A 16011-nucleotide genomic window follows, 5' to 3' on the forward strand; every position below is an offset into this window, starting at 1 on the left:
AATTTTTTTCCACACAATTTTCAAGATTTTGGTTTATTTATTTATTTTTGATTTGGAAAACATGAATTGATTTAATGATTTGATTTTTGTTTATTTGATAGAAAAATATTTTTAATTGAATATAATAAAGTTATAGTTATTTATTTATTCTTATTATTAAAAGCTTCTGTTACATATTTGATATTGTTTTTTTCCTAGTTATACATAATTGCTGTGATATTTATTTATTTCATGTAATTTACTTACTTGGGTTACTAAAAAATTTAAAAGTGAAAGACAAAAAGTTAATTGATGGTCCAAAACAGTTTAATAAATGTGAAAGCAATACATATATTGAGTGTATGTTTGACTGAATATATTGTGAAAAGTTCAATAACATTGGCTATCACACCCAAAGATTTTTTTTGTAAACCTTAAGACTGTTTTTGAAATAACGCACTATTCTATAAACAGTAGTCAAGTTGGCCAACAAACCTTCCTTATATAGAATACACAGCAGCCACATTGACCCCCCAACTCTCTTCCCCCATTGAGTACTGTTAATTTCCCAATCAGAAAAGAAAGTCACAACTTAAAAGATTCTTTGATTTTGATTTTTTTATAAAGACAATTTTAAAAAAAATAACAATTAAAAATAAAATAAAAAAGATAGTAGTTGATAGTATATAATTGATAATTGATAATAAAAAAAAATAATAAAAAAAATTATGTTTGTTGAGGTGGACGGGATTGAGAGGGGAAGCCATGTTCTTTCTGCTTTTTGTATGCAAACTTCAACATATTTAAGAACTGGCTCATGTCTTCTGGAATTCCCTTGTACTCAGCTATCTTGCTGTCAAGTTCAACAGAGTATAATTGACGATACTTCATGATATCAGCTTCTATCTCATCAGAAAGAAGGGAAGTGTCAACTACTGCTTTAGTATCAGTATTAGATACATAGACAGCAGAGGGAGAGGAGGAAAGACTTTGACGCAAAGAGTAGGAAATGTCTAGTATACAATTGATGAGAAAGATATGCTTGCAAAGCTTGGAAGTATCAGGGCAAGTGCAGTTTTGCAGAAAACCATTCTGTAGCTCAATGTTGTATATAACAAAATCAACTGTGAATGATCAGCAAGTGAATGCAGTATCACTCAATTTCTCAACCATTTCCATAGCAGTATTGCTATCTAACATGTATACATTTCGCCTTTTTTGCTCTTCTTGGTGTGTAAGACATACTGATTGGAATCCATATAACGTCTTAACGTTCTCTTGTCTGTAGTCAAGAGTCAAGACTTTGGCCAGAAGATAAATAAGTCTATCTACTCGAAGAGATCTTGCACGTCCAAGATAGAAAGTCTTCAGCTGATTGTAATAAGACTCTATTAAATTATTGGTGTGAAAGGTTGCAGCCTATTGTTTATATTACATATTAGAAATGAGCTAATAATTAATAAAGTTTTATACCAATCTCTATGCTTTGTACCATAATTCTTTTTTTGGCACCCACATTCTGTTAAAGTACAAAATAAAGTTCTTATATTCTCTAAATTTCACAAGAAATTCATTATACAATGTATCATAGATAAGAGAAGTTGTTGCATGCATCATATTACTCAATATAGCACAAACACTCACTATGGCGGAGAAAATGATAACATTTAACACTTTGGTAACATAACTGCCATTTTTTACTTAATAAAAAATGGCTGTTATAACTCTTTATAAGGCCAAAACAGGCACTGTTACCATTTTTTACTATGTAAAAAATGGCAGTTATTTATTATGTAAAAAGCCAAAACAAGCACTGTTACAATTTTTTCAAAAAAAAATCAAGCGTCCTTCCTTTTCTCTATTACATTCTTTCTTTTGTTCTATTGCTTTCAATTCTAGCACAGCCTCTTGTTTTTCCTTTGCAGCTTTAACAGAATGGTCTGTTTTTTATTATACAGTATTGAACCGGGTTTAATTGAATTGAATCTTTATTTCAATGCATGTTTTTTTAAATGAAAATGATAATAATAGTAGTAATAATAAAAAAACAATTCCATTGGCCACTCACAATAAAAAATGGTTTTGTTTAGCTACTGCAAAACGTATGCAGTAAAACACTACTATTCAAATTTTATTTCATATACTTTGGGTATTCTAATATATCTTAGATAGCACTTATTATTTTTTACCAATTTCTACAAATATACTAATATTTGAGAAAAAACTTAAAATAAATAAATAAATATAATATTATTATAATGCTTACCTTTATATAATATGCTTACTTTTTCAGTAAAATAAGCATTTACTTTAAGAATATATATATATATATTAAAGAATGTATTAATATTTAAGATCTATATATAAGAAATGCAATAAACCATAAGCACTATAGAAAGTCATTATTGTAGAAGAAGAAAAACTTGAGCAAAGATTCAAGTCATATAACATAAAGCTAATTCGAATCTGATTCATACAACCGGAATGAGCATCTTGTTAGAAAGCTCAAAGTGTTTATTCTACTCAATATACTTATATATAATAGAATGACTCCCGAGTATAATATATCAGTACAAAAATATTACTATTAATTTTTTTCTCAAAAAAAAGACTATATACCATTTCCTTTTATATTTGAATGTAGCAGAATTGTAGATGCTGTACATTAGCTTCAAATTCTTGTAATTACAACATTAGCAATCATATGAAAAAGGTCGATAAATTTTTTATATGAAAGAAAAAAGGAATAAAAACATAAAAAGAAAAATGATGAGATAAGAAAAAAAAATGCACTAAAGACAGACTAAAAAAATCAAACTCGGCCAATCACAGCAGCCAAACTACGATCTTCGGCTTCTCTTGCGAGCAGACTTGACACTTGCTGTGGGTGGAGGAGACCTATATAAAAGAGTAAGAAGTTTATATTAGTTTTGTATTAACAGCACATGAGAAAAAGCAACAATGGTAACTTACAGCACATCTGCTATTATGGGCGACTCAACATCACTAGTTTCTGACATATCAGGAGAAGAAAGCGAAGAATCACTTATGTCTTGCTGTGTCTACACTCACAATCAAAAACGTTTCGACCCCTGCAAAAAATGCCTAAAAAAATCGAAAAAATAAAAATAAAAACATTGTTTTCTCCTAATATTATTAATCAAATCCAACATGCAAGACGTAAATTCATCAGAAAACACCCACGGATCATATGAAAAGGCCAATCCCTATAAATACGGATGCATCATGTACATGCATTTAGCAAATTACGGGGCGACCCAGATTTCATTGGTGGTTGGTATGAGTCTGTTCACTGTCAAGTACACCATTAAGAGAGTGGACGAGACAGGATCGCCCGAGCCAAGAAAAGGGTCCGGACGACCTAGAAAGATTGACGAGAGGACAGAAAGACACCTTGTTCAAATAGTTTGTAAGGACCCCTTTGCCTCATTTTCTAGGCTAAGGGCTTCCTTAAAGAACATGGAGGTATTTGTCTGCAGAAAGACAATAATCAGTTGTCTGAAGCGTTTGGGCTTCGGATCATATATCACAGCTCACAAGCCAACTTTAACCGAAAGCCACAAGAAAAGAAGGCTGGAATGGGCCCGTGAGCATGTGAATTGGACAGATGACCAGTGGAGAGGTGTAGTGTGGTCAGATGAATCACGGTTCATAGTTGAGAGTAATGATAGAGGAGCTAGAGCTATCAGGAAAGTCGGTGAAAGGTTCAAGGAAGAAAATATCATTGAAGGAACCAAGTGGGGGAAGGGTAGTGTGATGATCTGGAGCTGTTTCTGGGCCAGTGGTTTTGGCCCTTTGGTGTTCCTAGATGGTAACGTAAACCAAGACCAATACGTGAACACTTTGGCTCAGAACTTCCTCCCTTGGTTCCAAAATCTTTTGCGGGAACAAAACAGGAGCTTCGTGTTCCAAGAGGACAACGCCAGCTGTCATACTGGGTCGTACTCAAGGTGGTGGAAAGATAGCCATGAGATCCAAGATTTTGACTACTGGCCCGCTCAAAGCCCAGATCTCAACCCCATCGAGCATCTCTGGTGGGCTCTTCAGAGGCGCATGAGTGATGAGAGGGCCAGTATTAACAATGTTGAAGATCTGAAGGTTGTAATGCAACAAGAGTGGCGAAGGATAGGTCTCGAACTTTCGTCAACTTTGGCCGGAAGCATGCAGCATCGATGCCGGGCTGTAATTGAGGCCGAAGGAGGTCATACAAAATATTGATCTTTTATTTTTTTCTATATTTCAATAATAAACATATATATAATCTTTTATTTGAAGTTTGAATGTTTTAGCTTTTATTACTGAGGAGCAGTTGTATGTTGAATACATGCCATGATTTCTCTCATGCATTTTTTGGGCTCAGAGGTCAAAACGTTTTTGATTGTGACTGTATAGCATAATAAAAGGAAACGATGTTAATTAAAGTTTACAATATATAGATTTGTTAATTGATAAACTTACTTTGTTCTTCTATGCCATTCTTTTCTTGTGTGTCTGGTTGTCGCTCTTGAAGCTTTCCCGAAGAAGGCTTCTTGCACACCACATTCGTTTACATTGGTAGATGTGCAATCCACCATTCTTTGCCAACCTCTCCAAATGCATGATGTAGTATTCCCTGTTTTTCTCTGGGATATTCTTCCATTCTTTTGAGGCCGCAGGATAGTCTTTGTCAATGATATCATGCTTTACCGTACGGCCTAATGTTTTGAGATGCAGTCTTTTTACTGTCAAATCATAATCTGAAAGAGGGACTAATGGGGGCAAAGGCTGCCCTTGTGGAACTTCTTTGCAGCGTGCCTTCCAGTCCTGCTCGTGAAGAATCTGAAGCAACAGATTGTATTTTTGTGCTTCATTTTTTCCTTTAAACTTGCCGCCAGTATTGATTACTCACTTACCGAGCTGATCAGGGTACTCTGTGAGCTGGGCTCTTTTCACAGACTTGGCAATGTGCTCAAGAGCTACAAAAAATGTATGACAATATTAATAAAGTAAATAAACATCTAAGCACAGAATATATATGACTTACAACTCTGCTCAATAATGCTTTGTTGCATTGTAGTTAGATCTTCCGCACTGACTGCTGGCACAAATTGATTGCTAAATTGCCTTTGAAGCTTGCGCAATGCTTGCTTGATTTCAGCAAGATCAACCTCAATCTTTTGAATTGAGTTGAGGAGAGTTGTGTTAATATCAGACATGTTTAAGTTTTTTTTAGCGATAAGCAGTGAGTTGAAAAGAAAAGGTGATAGTTTAGACAAATAGAATAAGAGCGATTTGAGTTTGAGAAAGGCAACAATTTATTACAAGCAATTGACAGCTATTTATATGAAAAAGATACAGACAGATCTACAAACAAAACATATAAAAGAAGGGATGCTTATGCATTTGTATGTGCCTGTCCGCACCTGTCTGCAGTAGCTCATGTGAACATGATATAGTCTTTTTGTGTTGCCACAATAAAACTGTAAGAAATATAAAGATAAAATGAATTAGACTTTAAATCAATATTATATGTATAAATGTTCATACTTTGCACCATCTACATATTAAACGTTTTAAAGTATATGATATAACAATATTACTCTATACATATTGCAGATATAGCATGAAATTTGGTTAAAGTTCTCAATGACAAAACCCTGTACCAGTTAAAGTTATAACTTCAAATATACTCTACAGTAGCTATATAACATCTGAACATCATATAGTTAATTAGCCCCTTTTTATCAACATTAAAGTAAATGTTATGATACTCAAGTCCATATCATACTTATTATCATTATCGACTAAAACGCGTTTTGATTGATGCTGTCATCAAAGGTAAAAATAATTTTAACTGTCATTACTATTATTTACCAAGAGGCATTTTTGACTGAAACCGTACATTTTTGAAAAAGGTGTGCTTTAACTCACATTGGCACTTTCAATTAACACCCCTTTTGATCAGTAGTACTTATCTTGATGATGTCAGTAAAAGAGCATCAGACTATAGCCCTCATTATCTATATCTATTTCTTTAAGTTTTATACATAAACAAGAAAATAATGCTATTAGCTAAATATATATTCACTATCTCAAAAATACTATTAGTATAACACAGATAATATAAATATGTCTTTTCTACTAATGTGTTTAGACAGTACTACTTTTTTTTAACTGTTAATTATTAGAAGGCTGTTTTTTTTTGCCTTTAGTATTAGAGAGTAATTGATAATTTATTTAAAAAAAAACATAAATTATTTGGTCATTAATTATTCTAAATATACATATACCTCTATATAAAGCCCAAAGAATATCTAATTGCTCACAAGTAAAGAGTACGTGTCTGTTTCACCAGTGCTCTTTTAATGGTACCCCCTTGTCAACCAAGAAGTATTTTAACTTACATCATAATTATTAATGAAGAAGAATCTTTCCAACCATGGGAATTATTTACTGACAGGTGTTTCACCTAGCATTAACATTACTGTAATCATTGCTATATCATCATTATGAGAGAGAAAAAGAAAAAGAGCCGCAAGCATTTTGGTTAAAAAATAAAGAGTATATAAAGATGTCTTTTACATTTAATAAATAGCACCAAAATCCTCTTCGCAGCTTTATTTTATATATTACATACGTACCAACCCAACCAATATGTCTTCTTCTAACGCCAGCCAGCAGAGAGATAGAATATCTACACAGCAATACCAATGTGATCAATGTGTCTTGTTTTTTGATAACTACCAGAAGCTGCAAAACCACAAGAGAATTCACAGAGGAGATTCAGCAAGAATGACTGAAATTGACCAGTCTATTCTGGATGATGTTGACATGTACCATGACGAAAATGATACTAGTAATGAAGATGAATCTGTTAGCAATTCAGGTAATGAAAAGAGTTGTAATTGTATTATTTATTTTCCAATTACTAAATAATGTATTACAGAATATACTATGGAGTCTATGGAGCTTGATAATACTATTTCATATAAGTGCGCATGTAATTTTGAGGACAGTGAGGGTGAAGCTCACATTTACGACAGCAGCCGAATCAGTACAAATACTTTTACCAAGGCCGAGTTGATGAGTATTCATCTGTCTCAATTGATGCTACAGCATAGAATTGCTAGAGCAGCATATAGAGACATTGTTCAATTTATAAACACTGTCATCCGAGACCATGACAATATAATGATGGGTAAAATATTATATTTTCTGTTACCTTGTACTTTAATTCCAGATCACTAACATGTAGTGATATCGTTTTTTTTTAGAACCTGGGGGTAAGATCAGTCATGGTGAAACTGTTGATGCTTTGCTCAAGTCAAAATCAAGTGTCAAGGGCCATGAGTATGATGTCTGCTCTAGTGGTTGTCGATTGTATGGCATTAATGACGACCAGGAATCTTGTGTTGACTGCAGCAAACCGCGATACAAGACTGATCCCGATCAAAGTCAGACACCAGCCGCCAGTATGAAACTTATGTCAGTTGGGGATATGCTTTCTCAAATGTTGGCAGATCCAGCCACAAGAGAACTCCTCTGTTACAGAGCAAACCGGGAATCTGTAGCTGGTCAGCTAACCGACATTTTTGATGGTGACAATTACAAGCAGTTGGTGCAGCAGGGCCTGTTCTCCAATCCTGATGATATTGCCATTGGGCTTTATACCGATGGGTTTGTCAATCAAAAGAAAGGCAAAAACTCATATACCATCATCCATTGCATAATATTCAACCTAGACCCATCCATCAGGTAATTAATTAATTTATTACTATTTATTATTATTATTACATTTTTTTAAAAAAAAATTACTAATAAAATACTTAGATATACCAACAAATACCTTTTGCAACTGTCAATCTTGCCTGGCCCCAAGAAGCCAACTCATTTGGACTCCTTTCTTATACCCATCATCAATGAATTGCAAGATCTTGAGGCACATGGCTTGGTTGTCAAGCACAATGGAGTAGAGCTTTGCAGATCCAAGGTCTATCTGCTGCTTGCTTCCGGCGATATTCCAGCTGTAGCTGATATGGCCCACATTGGTTCCCATACAAGTTTATTTGGTTGCTATTTTTGTGAGACCAAAGGCAAATGCCCTACTAACAGACGGCATGGCATGTACTTTGATGACATTTCCACCCGGTTAAGACCTTTGGAAGACTTCAAAGTAGGCAACCCTGTAAGTATACAAATGTTCAATTAGCTATCTTTTTTTTGTACTAAATAACTGCTTGTAATAGTCGAAGAACATATACCAGCCAAGCATATATACCCAACTCTCAACCTTCTCTAAATCATCATTTTTTGCATTAGATGAACTTCATTTAATTGCAAGAGGGATTGAAAAGCTTGTGTATGACCTGATTACCGTCACCCTTACAAAGGAAACCAAATTTTATTATACCCATTCAGACAATACCCTCAATATCACCAAATACCCTTTTTATAAACCAAAAGCAAACCTTGTAACAATTGGAAACTGTATCACCAGCTCACGAAAATATATACCCACCTCATTTCAAGGCAGTTTCAACAACGTATTTGCCAAGATCGATGGTACTCGCGCAGTGGACTGGCTTGACTTTCTCTTATACCTTGTCCCCACTTTGGTCGTGCCTTATTTACCAAATAGGGCTGTCAAAACAGCTCTATTATCTCTTGTGAAAGGTTGCGCGCTTGCCTTGCAATAGACGTTGACATCAGAATTGCTTGATGAGATGGAGCCATAAGTTATTATACGTCTCATATATTATCATTACAAATAGCTGATTGTTACCATTTTTTAAATATTAATAATAGATACTTCAAGCACTGGCACTCGTTTTTATACTAACAAGTCCAGAATAATACCCTGTCTCGTAGTGTTTTCCGACCAGTGCAACATTACCTGGTCCATATACCCTATATCATCAAGCAGCAAGGCCCCCTGCGATGCTACTCCACTCGCTCAATGGAGAGAGTAATTGGCATCTTCTCGAAATTGATAAAGTCCAAATCAAAGGGTGGCCGAAACACCAGTTTTCTCGTCGAGCGATTTGCGATTCACAATTATACCAGCATGGCAATCAGCATCTGTGATGAAATCAACCTCATTTGGCCAAAGCCATATGGAAGAGAGAGCTACATGGACCTTCCTAATGATCCTAGTGGTGCGCAGTTGTGGGAGCCGTTTCATCAGTTTGTTAATTTGAACAATGATTCGGTGGAAGGTGTAGGCGGCCCTAGTGTGAAGGAAGCTTTATTGAAATACTACCGGAGAACAACAGGCTTGACTGGCCACGAGTTTGGTGACTCTGTTGTTGTTGTAGCTGCACGTCTGTGGATGGACTCAACTGTATATTCCTCATGCATGTACCGAAGAAAGAAAAACAAGACCAGCCATGGCAACCATTACATGATGTTTACTTGCCCCTATAGAAAGTAAGTATAATATTTTTCGATATACAATCAAAAGTTGCTTACATTCTATTTATTTATTTATTTTAGCAACCGTAATGTAATTGTTCACAGCTGGCTCATTGGTACAGTACAGTTCTACTTTCAGCATGTAGATTTCTATGGCTTCCCACACTTTCTTGCTTTCGTGGAGGTCATGAAGGAACATGACGCAGCTGGTCATGACTCATCAGTACCTATCGTCAAACAACGGTCACAAAGCACCTGTACACTAGGCCACCAAACGCAACCGACTTATGCAGTTATAAGTGTAAATGACATTTGTCATCAAGTTGGTCTGGTCTAATACCTACCGAATGGAAACCAGTTTTATGTAATCGCGCCCTATTATATCTTTAACAACAACATGCGCATTACTAAAGGCAATCTTTCTATTCTGTAATCCTTTTTATTTTTATCTTATTTTTCTATATGCTCTATATCCTTATATCTTTTATATTTTTTATATCATCCTTGTATCTTATATTCTTTTTTTAATTTTCTCTATTTCTTATGTTTTTTTTAATCTCTATATGCCCCGTCTTTCTTTTTTTCTTTATATACTCCGGTTTTTTTTCTATTCTCTATACACCTTATGCTTTTCTCTTCATTCCCTATATGCTCTATATGCCATTACGCGATTTAAATAAAATCAAATTGCCAATTCATCAAGATAAAAAGAATATCTAAAAAAAAAGAACGTAGTTTAAAAAATAAAAAAATGGCAGTTATGTTACCATTTCGTTCACACATTCCAAAAATTATTAATCTTAATAATTGTTGACATCTTTGATATTCAATAAAACATATATTTCAATACTCAAAGTGGTCATTACAACTTACAAACATTTTTTACAGTATTGAAAATATTGTACAGCAACAAAAAAAGTGTTTTCATGTTACTTTTTTAAATTGCTACGAATGACATTACCATCTTACAACAAACGGCAGAGATTTTATTGGGTTTCGACCAAAAAAATGGCAGTTATGTGCCTACTTTCGGCCCAACTGCCATTCATCCCACCGTAGTGCTCAAGTATCATTATTGTATGAGCTCGTTGATTCATTTCCAACTCTTTCCACTGCAACAACTGCTATTCCTGCTGTCTCTGCTGTGCCGTACTTGTTGACCACTTCTTCTGGCTTTAATTTGAAGACCTTCATTGATTCTGCTGAAGTGACCATCGATAATGTCAAAGGCAATGAGCCATTACCTCCGTCTGCTTTCTCTCTCAGTCTTGGTGAGTTTGTGCAAATGCAAGAAGATGAGTATGCCCATCTGTTTGAATATTATCGCATGACATATTGTGATGCTTTACTGAGAGGTTACCAAGATGCAATTTTTGGTCAACTTTTTGTGAACAGCATGATTCAAAAGATGCAGTCAATAAATGTTTTTGGTCAGATGTATACAAGCAGTAATGGTGTAGTTTGACGTGGCTCAGTTGTACAAGCCATGTTTCATGAAAACAATGATTGTGAAATGAGCACGTTTACTGGCCAGATCCAATATCTTTTTGTCAGTGATATCATCAACCCAGTTACGTACCAAGCGGACAGACATACATTTGCATATGTCAGGTGGTATAAAACGTCTAGCCAAGATACAAGAAGTGAGCAGTTTGTGGAGATGAGCAAATTTTCGTTTATAAGAAGCGATTTTCAAAACATCTTATCTGTTCACTGCATATTGATACCTGCTGCCATTGGTGTACATACAACTGCCACCGGTAATACCCATATGCTCATTGCCCCTTTATATAGAAAAATTTATGCATAAACAAAAAAAAACATATATATATCTTTATTTATTATTACTATTATTATTATTATTATTAAAAATATTTGCTTTATACAAATGAGATGATGAAGAGAGAAAGTATTTTGTGTTGCTATTAAAGTTGTTTGCTTCGAATGAATAAGATGATTAAGAGAGAAACTATTTTGTATTGCTATTAAAGACCTTTGCTTCAAATGAATAAGATGAGGAGAATAACTATATTATATTGCTATCATTAAAAATCTTTACTTTGTACAAACGAGATGAAGAGATGAATTATATTTATTTATTGTTCTTAAAAAAATGGTTTGGAAGAATAAGATGAAGAGAAAAATTGTATTTATTTATTAATCTTTAATGGTCCATTGAGCTAGTGGGACTTTTAAATCATTGGAAACATCCACGTCACATGTAACCCTGGTATGAGGGATAAGTTTCAGTGATCTTTGCCGTCCTTTTGCTACAGCATAATTGTCAAGACTTTCCAAGAGCGTTTGAAGCTATTTTTTTTTCACATTAATTATTTTTCATATATCAAATGATCTCTAAATATATTATCTCATCACTTCTTCAGCTAGGGCAATGAGCCTTCAGACATTTACTGTTGGCTGATCTAGTTGCCTCATTGTCTGTCTCATCATCAGACATTACTGTCTTTTGAAGGACATGAGCACAATCGTCTCTTTTCGTGACCATATCAATGACTTCTTTGTTTTCAAGGTAAGCCATGGAATGCCAGTGAAGAAGCTATACATACATTTAAAAAATAACAGTGAGTATCAAATAATATATATATATACATATCTAATTAGACACTTACTAACAAACTACACTGTTGTCTTCTTGATGCGGTTCTTTTTCTGTTTGCAGTTGAAGGCGTTCTGCAGGACTCATGGATCTGGTTGCAAAAATGGTTTTTCATACGTGCAAGGTCACTTGTAAATATGCCAGCAGATTGGGGTTGGCTCCTCAAATACGCAGTTAGAGCTAGTGCAAGACTGTGGTTATAGCCACCTATAAAGTAGCTTGTAAGGACCCGTCTTGGCTTTGCACCATTTGCAGCTACTTTTCTTTGGTCACTACTGCTGAAGTTCCGCTTTTTCAGATACCCATTGATCAATTTCTATGAAAAAAGTGTTAGATGTCTTGGCCATTATTCTCAAATCAAATCTTATTGAGATTGCTGAGTGTCTCTTTCCAGGCACATAATCATCTTCTATCAATGATGAAAGACCAGTGACCACTTCAATGCCTGATGTAACATTGTATCTGGAAGCAGTATTCTGGACAACAGTTTGACCAGAAACAATATTTACTACTGTCTCCTGAAGACGAGTTGTGGTATCATTGGACTTGGTGCTACCAGTGGCCATGCTTGCAATTTGGTTGGTAAGACTCTTCATCTGAGCATTAAGACTGACCAGCATTGCCAGAACTGGATCAGCCACATTATCATCAACATGGCTACCTGCCGGTCTCGTGGTAGGTATATACATAACCGATGCCAGACCAGTGTTGTTGTTGGGCATGATGTTACATGCAATAGCCGCATGCACAAAGTTATTCTCAGAGGGACTGTTAGAGGTAAAGTTGTTCATTTTCTATATAGAATCAAATATTAATATATGTTAGCTAATGAAATAAGCTTGACACAGTTTCTGTTGAATTTATACATACAAATAAAGAAGGTGATTGAGAGACATCAATTAAGTAAATTCGAAGCCCTATTTATTACAAATTTTCAACTATAGTAATTATTCAAACTACATATGTTTCAATTTGGAGAAGTATATATCTTTAGGTAATTGAACCACCTTTTTTTTTGAAATATTGTTTATCTGCCACTTTTCTTTGGAATCTATATATTTGAAGTCAAGCTATTTTCTTTCTTTCTTTTCTCTTTTGCACTTTTTGACACAAATTTATGGTAAAACATTTTTCTTTTTTTTTGCTTCTTTGTTTTACTTCTTTGTTTTACTTCGATGTTTTACTTTGATGTTTTATTTCTTTACTCATCGCTTTTTGTATTTCAACGGTTTGACAAGTTATATATTTCTTTTTTTTTTGGTAAAGTATCTAATTAGAGACATGCCAATAAATAAAATTTGTCTTAAGAATTTATTATTTACTAATAATGCCAACAATATAGATACTATTATATTCTTTTGATGACACTCGCAATAATATTCATATCTCATATTGTGGTATGTCTTTATGAAATACATGTATTCTAACTTTGCTTTTATACCTGTCTTATCTTTGTAAACATTATTCAATTAGGTCCAAGTATTATTTTCTTAGAATAATAACATCTGGTAATTTTTTTTAACAAGCAAATCATCTATACACTCATTATAAACAATACTAAATGTGATATCTTTTGGTAGCAATTAGCATACCAAGAGCTTTAATCTCGTAGTGTTTACTAGCTGTCAATTATTAGTTTATGGCAATTATATCAAGCCCGTAAGTATCAATTCTCTTATATTTTATTTTTATGATATCATCTAATATATATATCTTTCTTTTCTTGTGTTATATAGTTGACTATCTCTTCAAGTAGGTATTGGCATAAGTGCTTTAAACAATAACAGTTCAACAGTATATGGTAGGAAGTATTGTTATAATCAATAGTTTTACGAAATGAATGTACCAAAAAAACTAGAATGCTCATCAAAAAAAATATTCTTTTTCAAATATCAAAATAAACAAAACAAAAAAAATTCACTCAAAATAATACAAAACTGCTTCTTTAAAATGTATGGTTTCTCAAATGTGAAATGCTAAGAAATATACTTTCCCACAAATTTGTGCTATAAAACCATAAATTAATATACAATAAAAAAAAGGGGAAAGTGTTCCTGCTAAAGAAGTATTTATATCTAATTCAAAAATGAATAATTTCTCACAAATTTTATATAATAAAAATATAATTGTTCACAAATTCATGTTATAAAACAGAAAATAAATATATAATGAAATAAGGGGAAAGTGTACCCACTAAAAAAGTATTTTTATTGGCTTAAAATAAATGCTTTCCTATAGATTTTATATGATAAAATACACTTTCCCACAAATTTGTATTATATAAGTAGAGAAAAAATATACAGAAAAATATAGGGAAAGTATAGATGCAAAAGCAGTATCCATATCCGGTTTTTTTTAGATTAAATGATGACCTAAAATGGAATATAATAACTATATATATCAAGAGCACAGAGTATACACTCATTATTTCTATTCAAATACAATTGATGGACTAAGAAGGGTTATTGTTACTCAGTGAAACAATACTTACTTTATGATCTTAAACTTCTATCCACCTGGTATAAGTATACTAGATATCTCACGGGTAACATTCCTAAAACCACACAGAAATCATGGCTTTAAACTCAATATTCGCATACTTTCTACTCAATGAAATCATATAATTTTTGTAGTGGTTGTTAATTCTAGTCACAATCGCATTATGAGCACCTTTATACTGTATCATAATTGCAGAAGGAATAGATATCATTAACATAGAGTTCTTTATCTAAATAAAAATATTATAATTAAAAGTATAGAATATCATCTTATTTTAATGTCACTATATATTAATAAAATATTTTTATAGCTTTATATCTTCTAGTTTTAGAATAATTTAATTGACTTTCCAATCAAGATTTTTCTCAATGTGTTCATTGATCTAAATACAGACTTCTTCAGAGAGCCAAGAGCAAGAGATATCAGAAAGCTCAAGAGAATTGTAGCTATTATGTCTCTAGTTGTAAACTGCTGTTACTTTACTGCCATTAAAGAACTTAATAATTAAAGCAGTCAGATATCTCATTTTGATGTTGTTATCTATAGTGTTTCCATGCTTAACAGCGTAGAGCTTGTCCCTTTCAACTGCTTGCTTCTTAGAACTCTCTGCCTTTGTGCTAGAATAATCACATTTAAGATACTAGATTACTTTGATCATATTGCAATTGATCAAAACACTAACAGAAATCTTTCTCTTCAACTTGTCACTGTTTTGAATGACTCAGTTAGCATGGCAAGCTGGGCTGTTTGTGAACTACAGCTAGTACTCTTTTTCAGTTTCAAAAACAAATTCTTCTGTCTTGTTCTCATATGTAGGCATGAACTGGTAGATAGTTGAGATACAAGAATAAAAAGTAATATCATTTATTATTATAGTGTCAAGTCTCAATGTAGTACTTTTTTCTGGCACTTGTAACTAAATTGAAGAATCAATACTACTGAGGATTATCAAGTTTATGAATAGTTTTTGGATAGAAAATAAAATATGCTTTTTATTAAATATATTTCTTGACTATTTATACGAATTGATACTTGATTTCTGGCTAAAAGAATAACTATGTTAATATACTTGTAGAAGATATTACTGGATAACTAGCATCTAAAACATATTAACATAGTTATTCTTTTAGCCAGAAATCAAGTATCAATTCGTATAAATAGTCAAGAAATATATTTAATAAAAAGCATATTTTATTTTCTATCCAAAAACTATTCATAAACTTGACAATCCTCAGTAGTATTGATTCTCCAACTTAGTTACAAGTGCCAGAAAAAAATATTTAGATTAGCAACGCTATTATTGTAAATGCGCGGACCGGGAATCGAACCCGGGCCCTTCGCGTGGCAGGCGAAGATTATACCACTTAACCATCCGCGCTTTCGACAGTTTATCACTGGGTGTTGTAATAATAATCCACAAACAACAAAATTTCGGTTGTCTGGCAGTGCATTGATATTGCAAAATTCTTTGTAATTCTAGAAAATTATATTCTATTATTTAATTT

At 33.3% G+C, this 16011-nt stretch overlaps 6 protein-coding genes and 1 non-coding gene across 7 annotated transcripts; 3 read left to right on the forward strand and 4 right to left on the reverse strand.

Annotated features, from left to right (window-relative positions):
- Positions 1 to 705: 705 nt before the first annotated feature.
- On the reverse strand, positions 706 to 2284 carry PHYBLDRAFT_73092 (hypothetical protein; the record flags this gene model as incomplete). The annotated part of the gene is made up of 7 exons (XM_018442778.1): positions 706 to 1071; positions 1225 to 1398; positions 1472 to 1498; positions 1624 to 1652; positions 1845 to 1919; positions 2169 to 2203; positions 2265 to 2284. 7 exons carry the CDS (start codon positions 2282 to 2284, stop codon positions 706 to 708), a joined length of 726 nt encoding a protein of 241 aa, XP_018290727.1.
- Positions 2285 to 3150: 866 nt separating this feature from the next.
- PHYBLDRAFT_168952 (Homeodomain-like DNA binding domain-containing transcription factor) lies at positions 3151 to 4333 on the forward strand (the record flags this gene model as incomplete). Its single annotated transcript, XM_018435976.1, has 2 exons — positions 3151 to 3409; positions 4290 to 4333. The coding sequence occupies 2 exons, from the start codon at positions 3151 to 3153 to the stop codon at positions 4331 to 4333; spliced, it is 303 nt and encodes a 100-aa protein (XP_018290728.1).
- A 134-nt stretch (positions 4334 to 4467) lies between these two features.
- Positions 4468 to 5195, reverse strand: PHYBLDRAFT_73094 (hypothetical protein; the record flags this gene model as incomplete). The annotated part of the gene is made up of 3 exons (XM_018442779.1): positions 4468 to 4856; positions 4893 to 4955; positions 5024 to 5195. The coding sequence occupies 3 exons, from the start codon at positions 5193 to 5195 to the stop codon at positions 4468 to 4470; spliced, it is 624 nt and encodes a 207-aa protein (XP_018290729.1).
- Positions 5196 to 6633: 1438 nt separating this feature from the next.
- PHYBLDRAFT_168954 (C2H2-type zinc finger transcription factor) lies at positions 6634 to 11200 on the forward strand (the record flags this gene model as incomplete). Its single annotated transcript, XM_018435977.1, has 11 exons — positions 6634 to 6865; positions 6926 to 7177; positions 7254 to 7734; positions 7810 to 7836; positions 8092 to 8164; positions 8226 to 8652; positions 8785 to 8821; positions 8848 to 9405; positions 9472 to 9721; positions 10406 to 10820; positions 10866 to 11200. 11 exons carry the CDS (start codon positions 6634 to 6636, stop codon positions 11198 to 11200), a joined length of 3087 nt encoding a protein of 1028 aa, XP_018290730.1.
- Positions 11201 to 11547: 347 nt separating this feature from the next.
- Positions 11548 to 12798, reverse strand: PHYBLDRAFT_73096 (hypothetical protein; the record flags this gene model as incomplete). Its single annotated transcript, XM_018442780.1, has 4 exons — positions 11548 to 11700; positions 11852 to 11947; positions 12021 to 12245; positions 12310 to 12798. 4 exons carry the CDS (start codon positions 12796 to 12798, stop codon positions 11548 to 11550), a joined length of 963 nt encoding a protein of 320 aa, XP_018290731.1.
- A 1703-nt stretch (positions 12799 to 14501) lies between these two features.
- PHYBLDRAFT_73097 (hypothetical protein) lies at positions 14502 to 15344 on the forward strand (the record flags this gene model as incomplete). Its single annotated transcript, XM_018442781.1, has 3 exons — positions 14502 to 14552; positions 14838 to 14969; positions 15024 to 15344. 3 exons carry the CDS (start codon positions 14502 to 14504, stop codon positions 15342 to 15344), a joined length of 504 nt encoding a protein of 167 aa, XP_018290732.1.
- A 469-nt stretch (positions 15345 to 15813) lies between these two features.
- PHYBLDRAFT_t152 lies at positions 15814 to 15884 on the reverse strand. Its single transcript has one exon. It is a non-coding gene; the product is annotated as a tRNA-Gly (tRNA).
- Positions 15885 to 16011: the final 127 nt, after the last annotated feature.

This window comes from Phycomyces blakesleeanus (assembly GCF_001638985.1).
Source record: "Phycomyces blakesleeanus NRRL 1555(-) unplaced genomic scaffold PHYBLscaffold_12, whole genome shotgun sequence".
In the NCBI taxonomy this organism is placed as follows: Eukaryota; Fungi; Mucoromycota; class Mucoromycetes; order Mucorales; family Phycomycetaceae; genus Phycomyces; species Phycomyces blakesleeanus.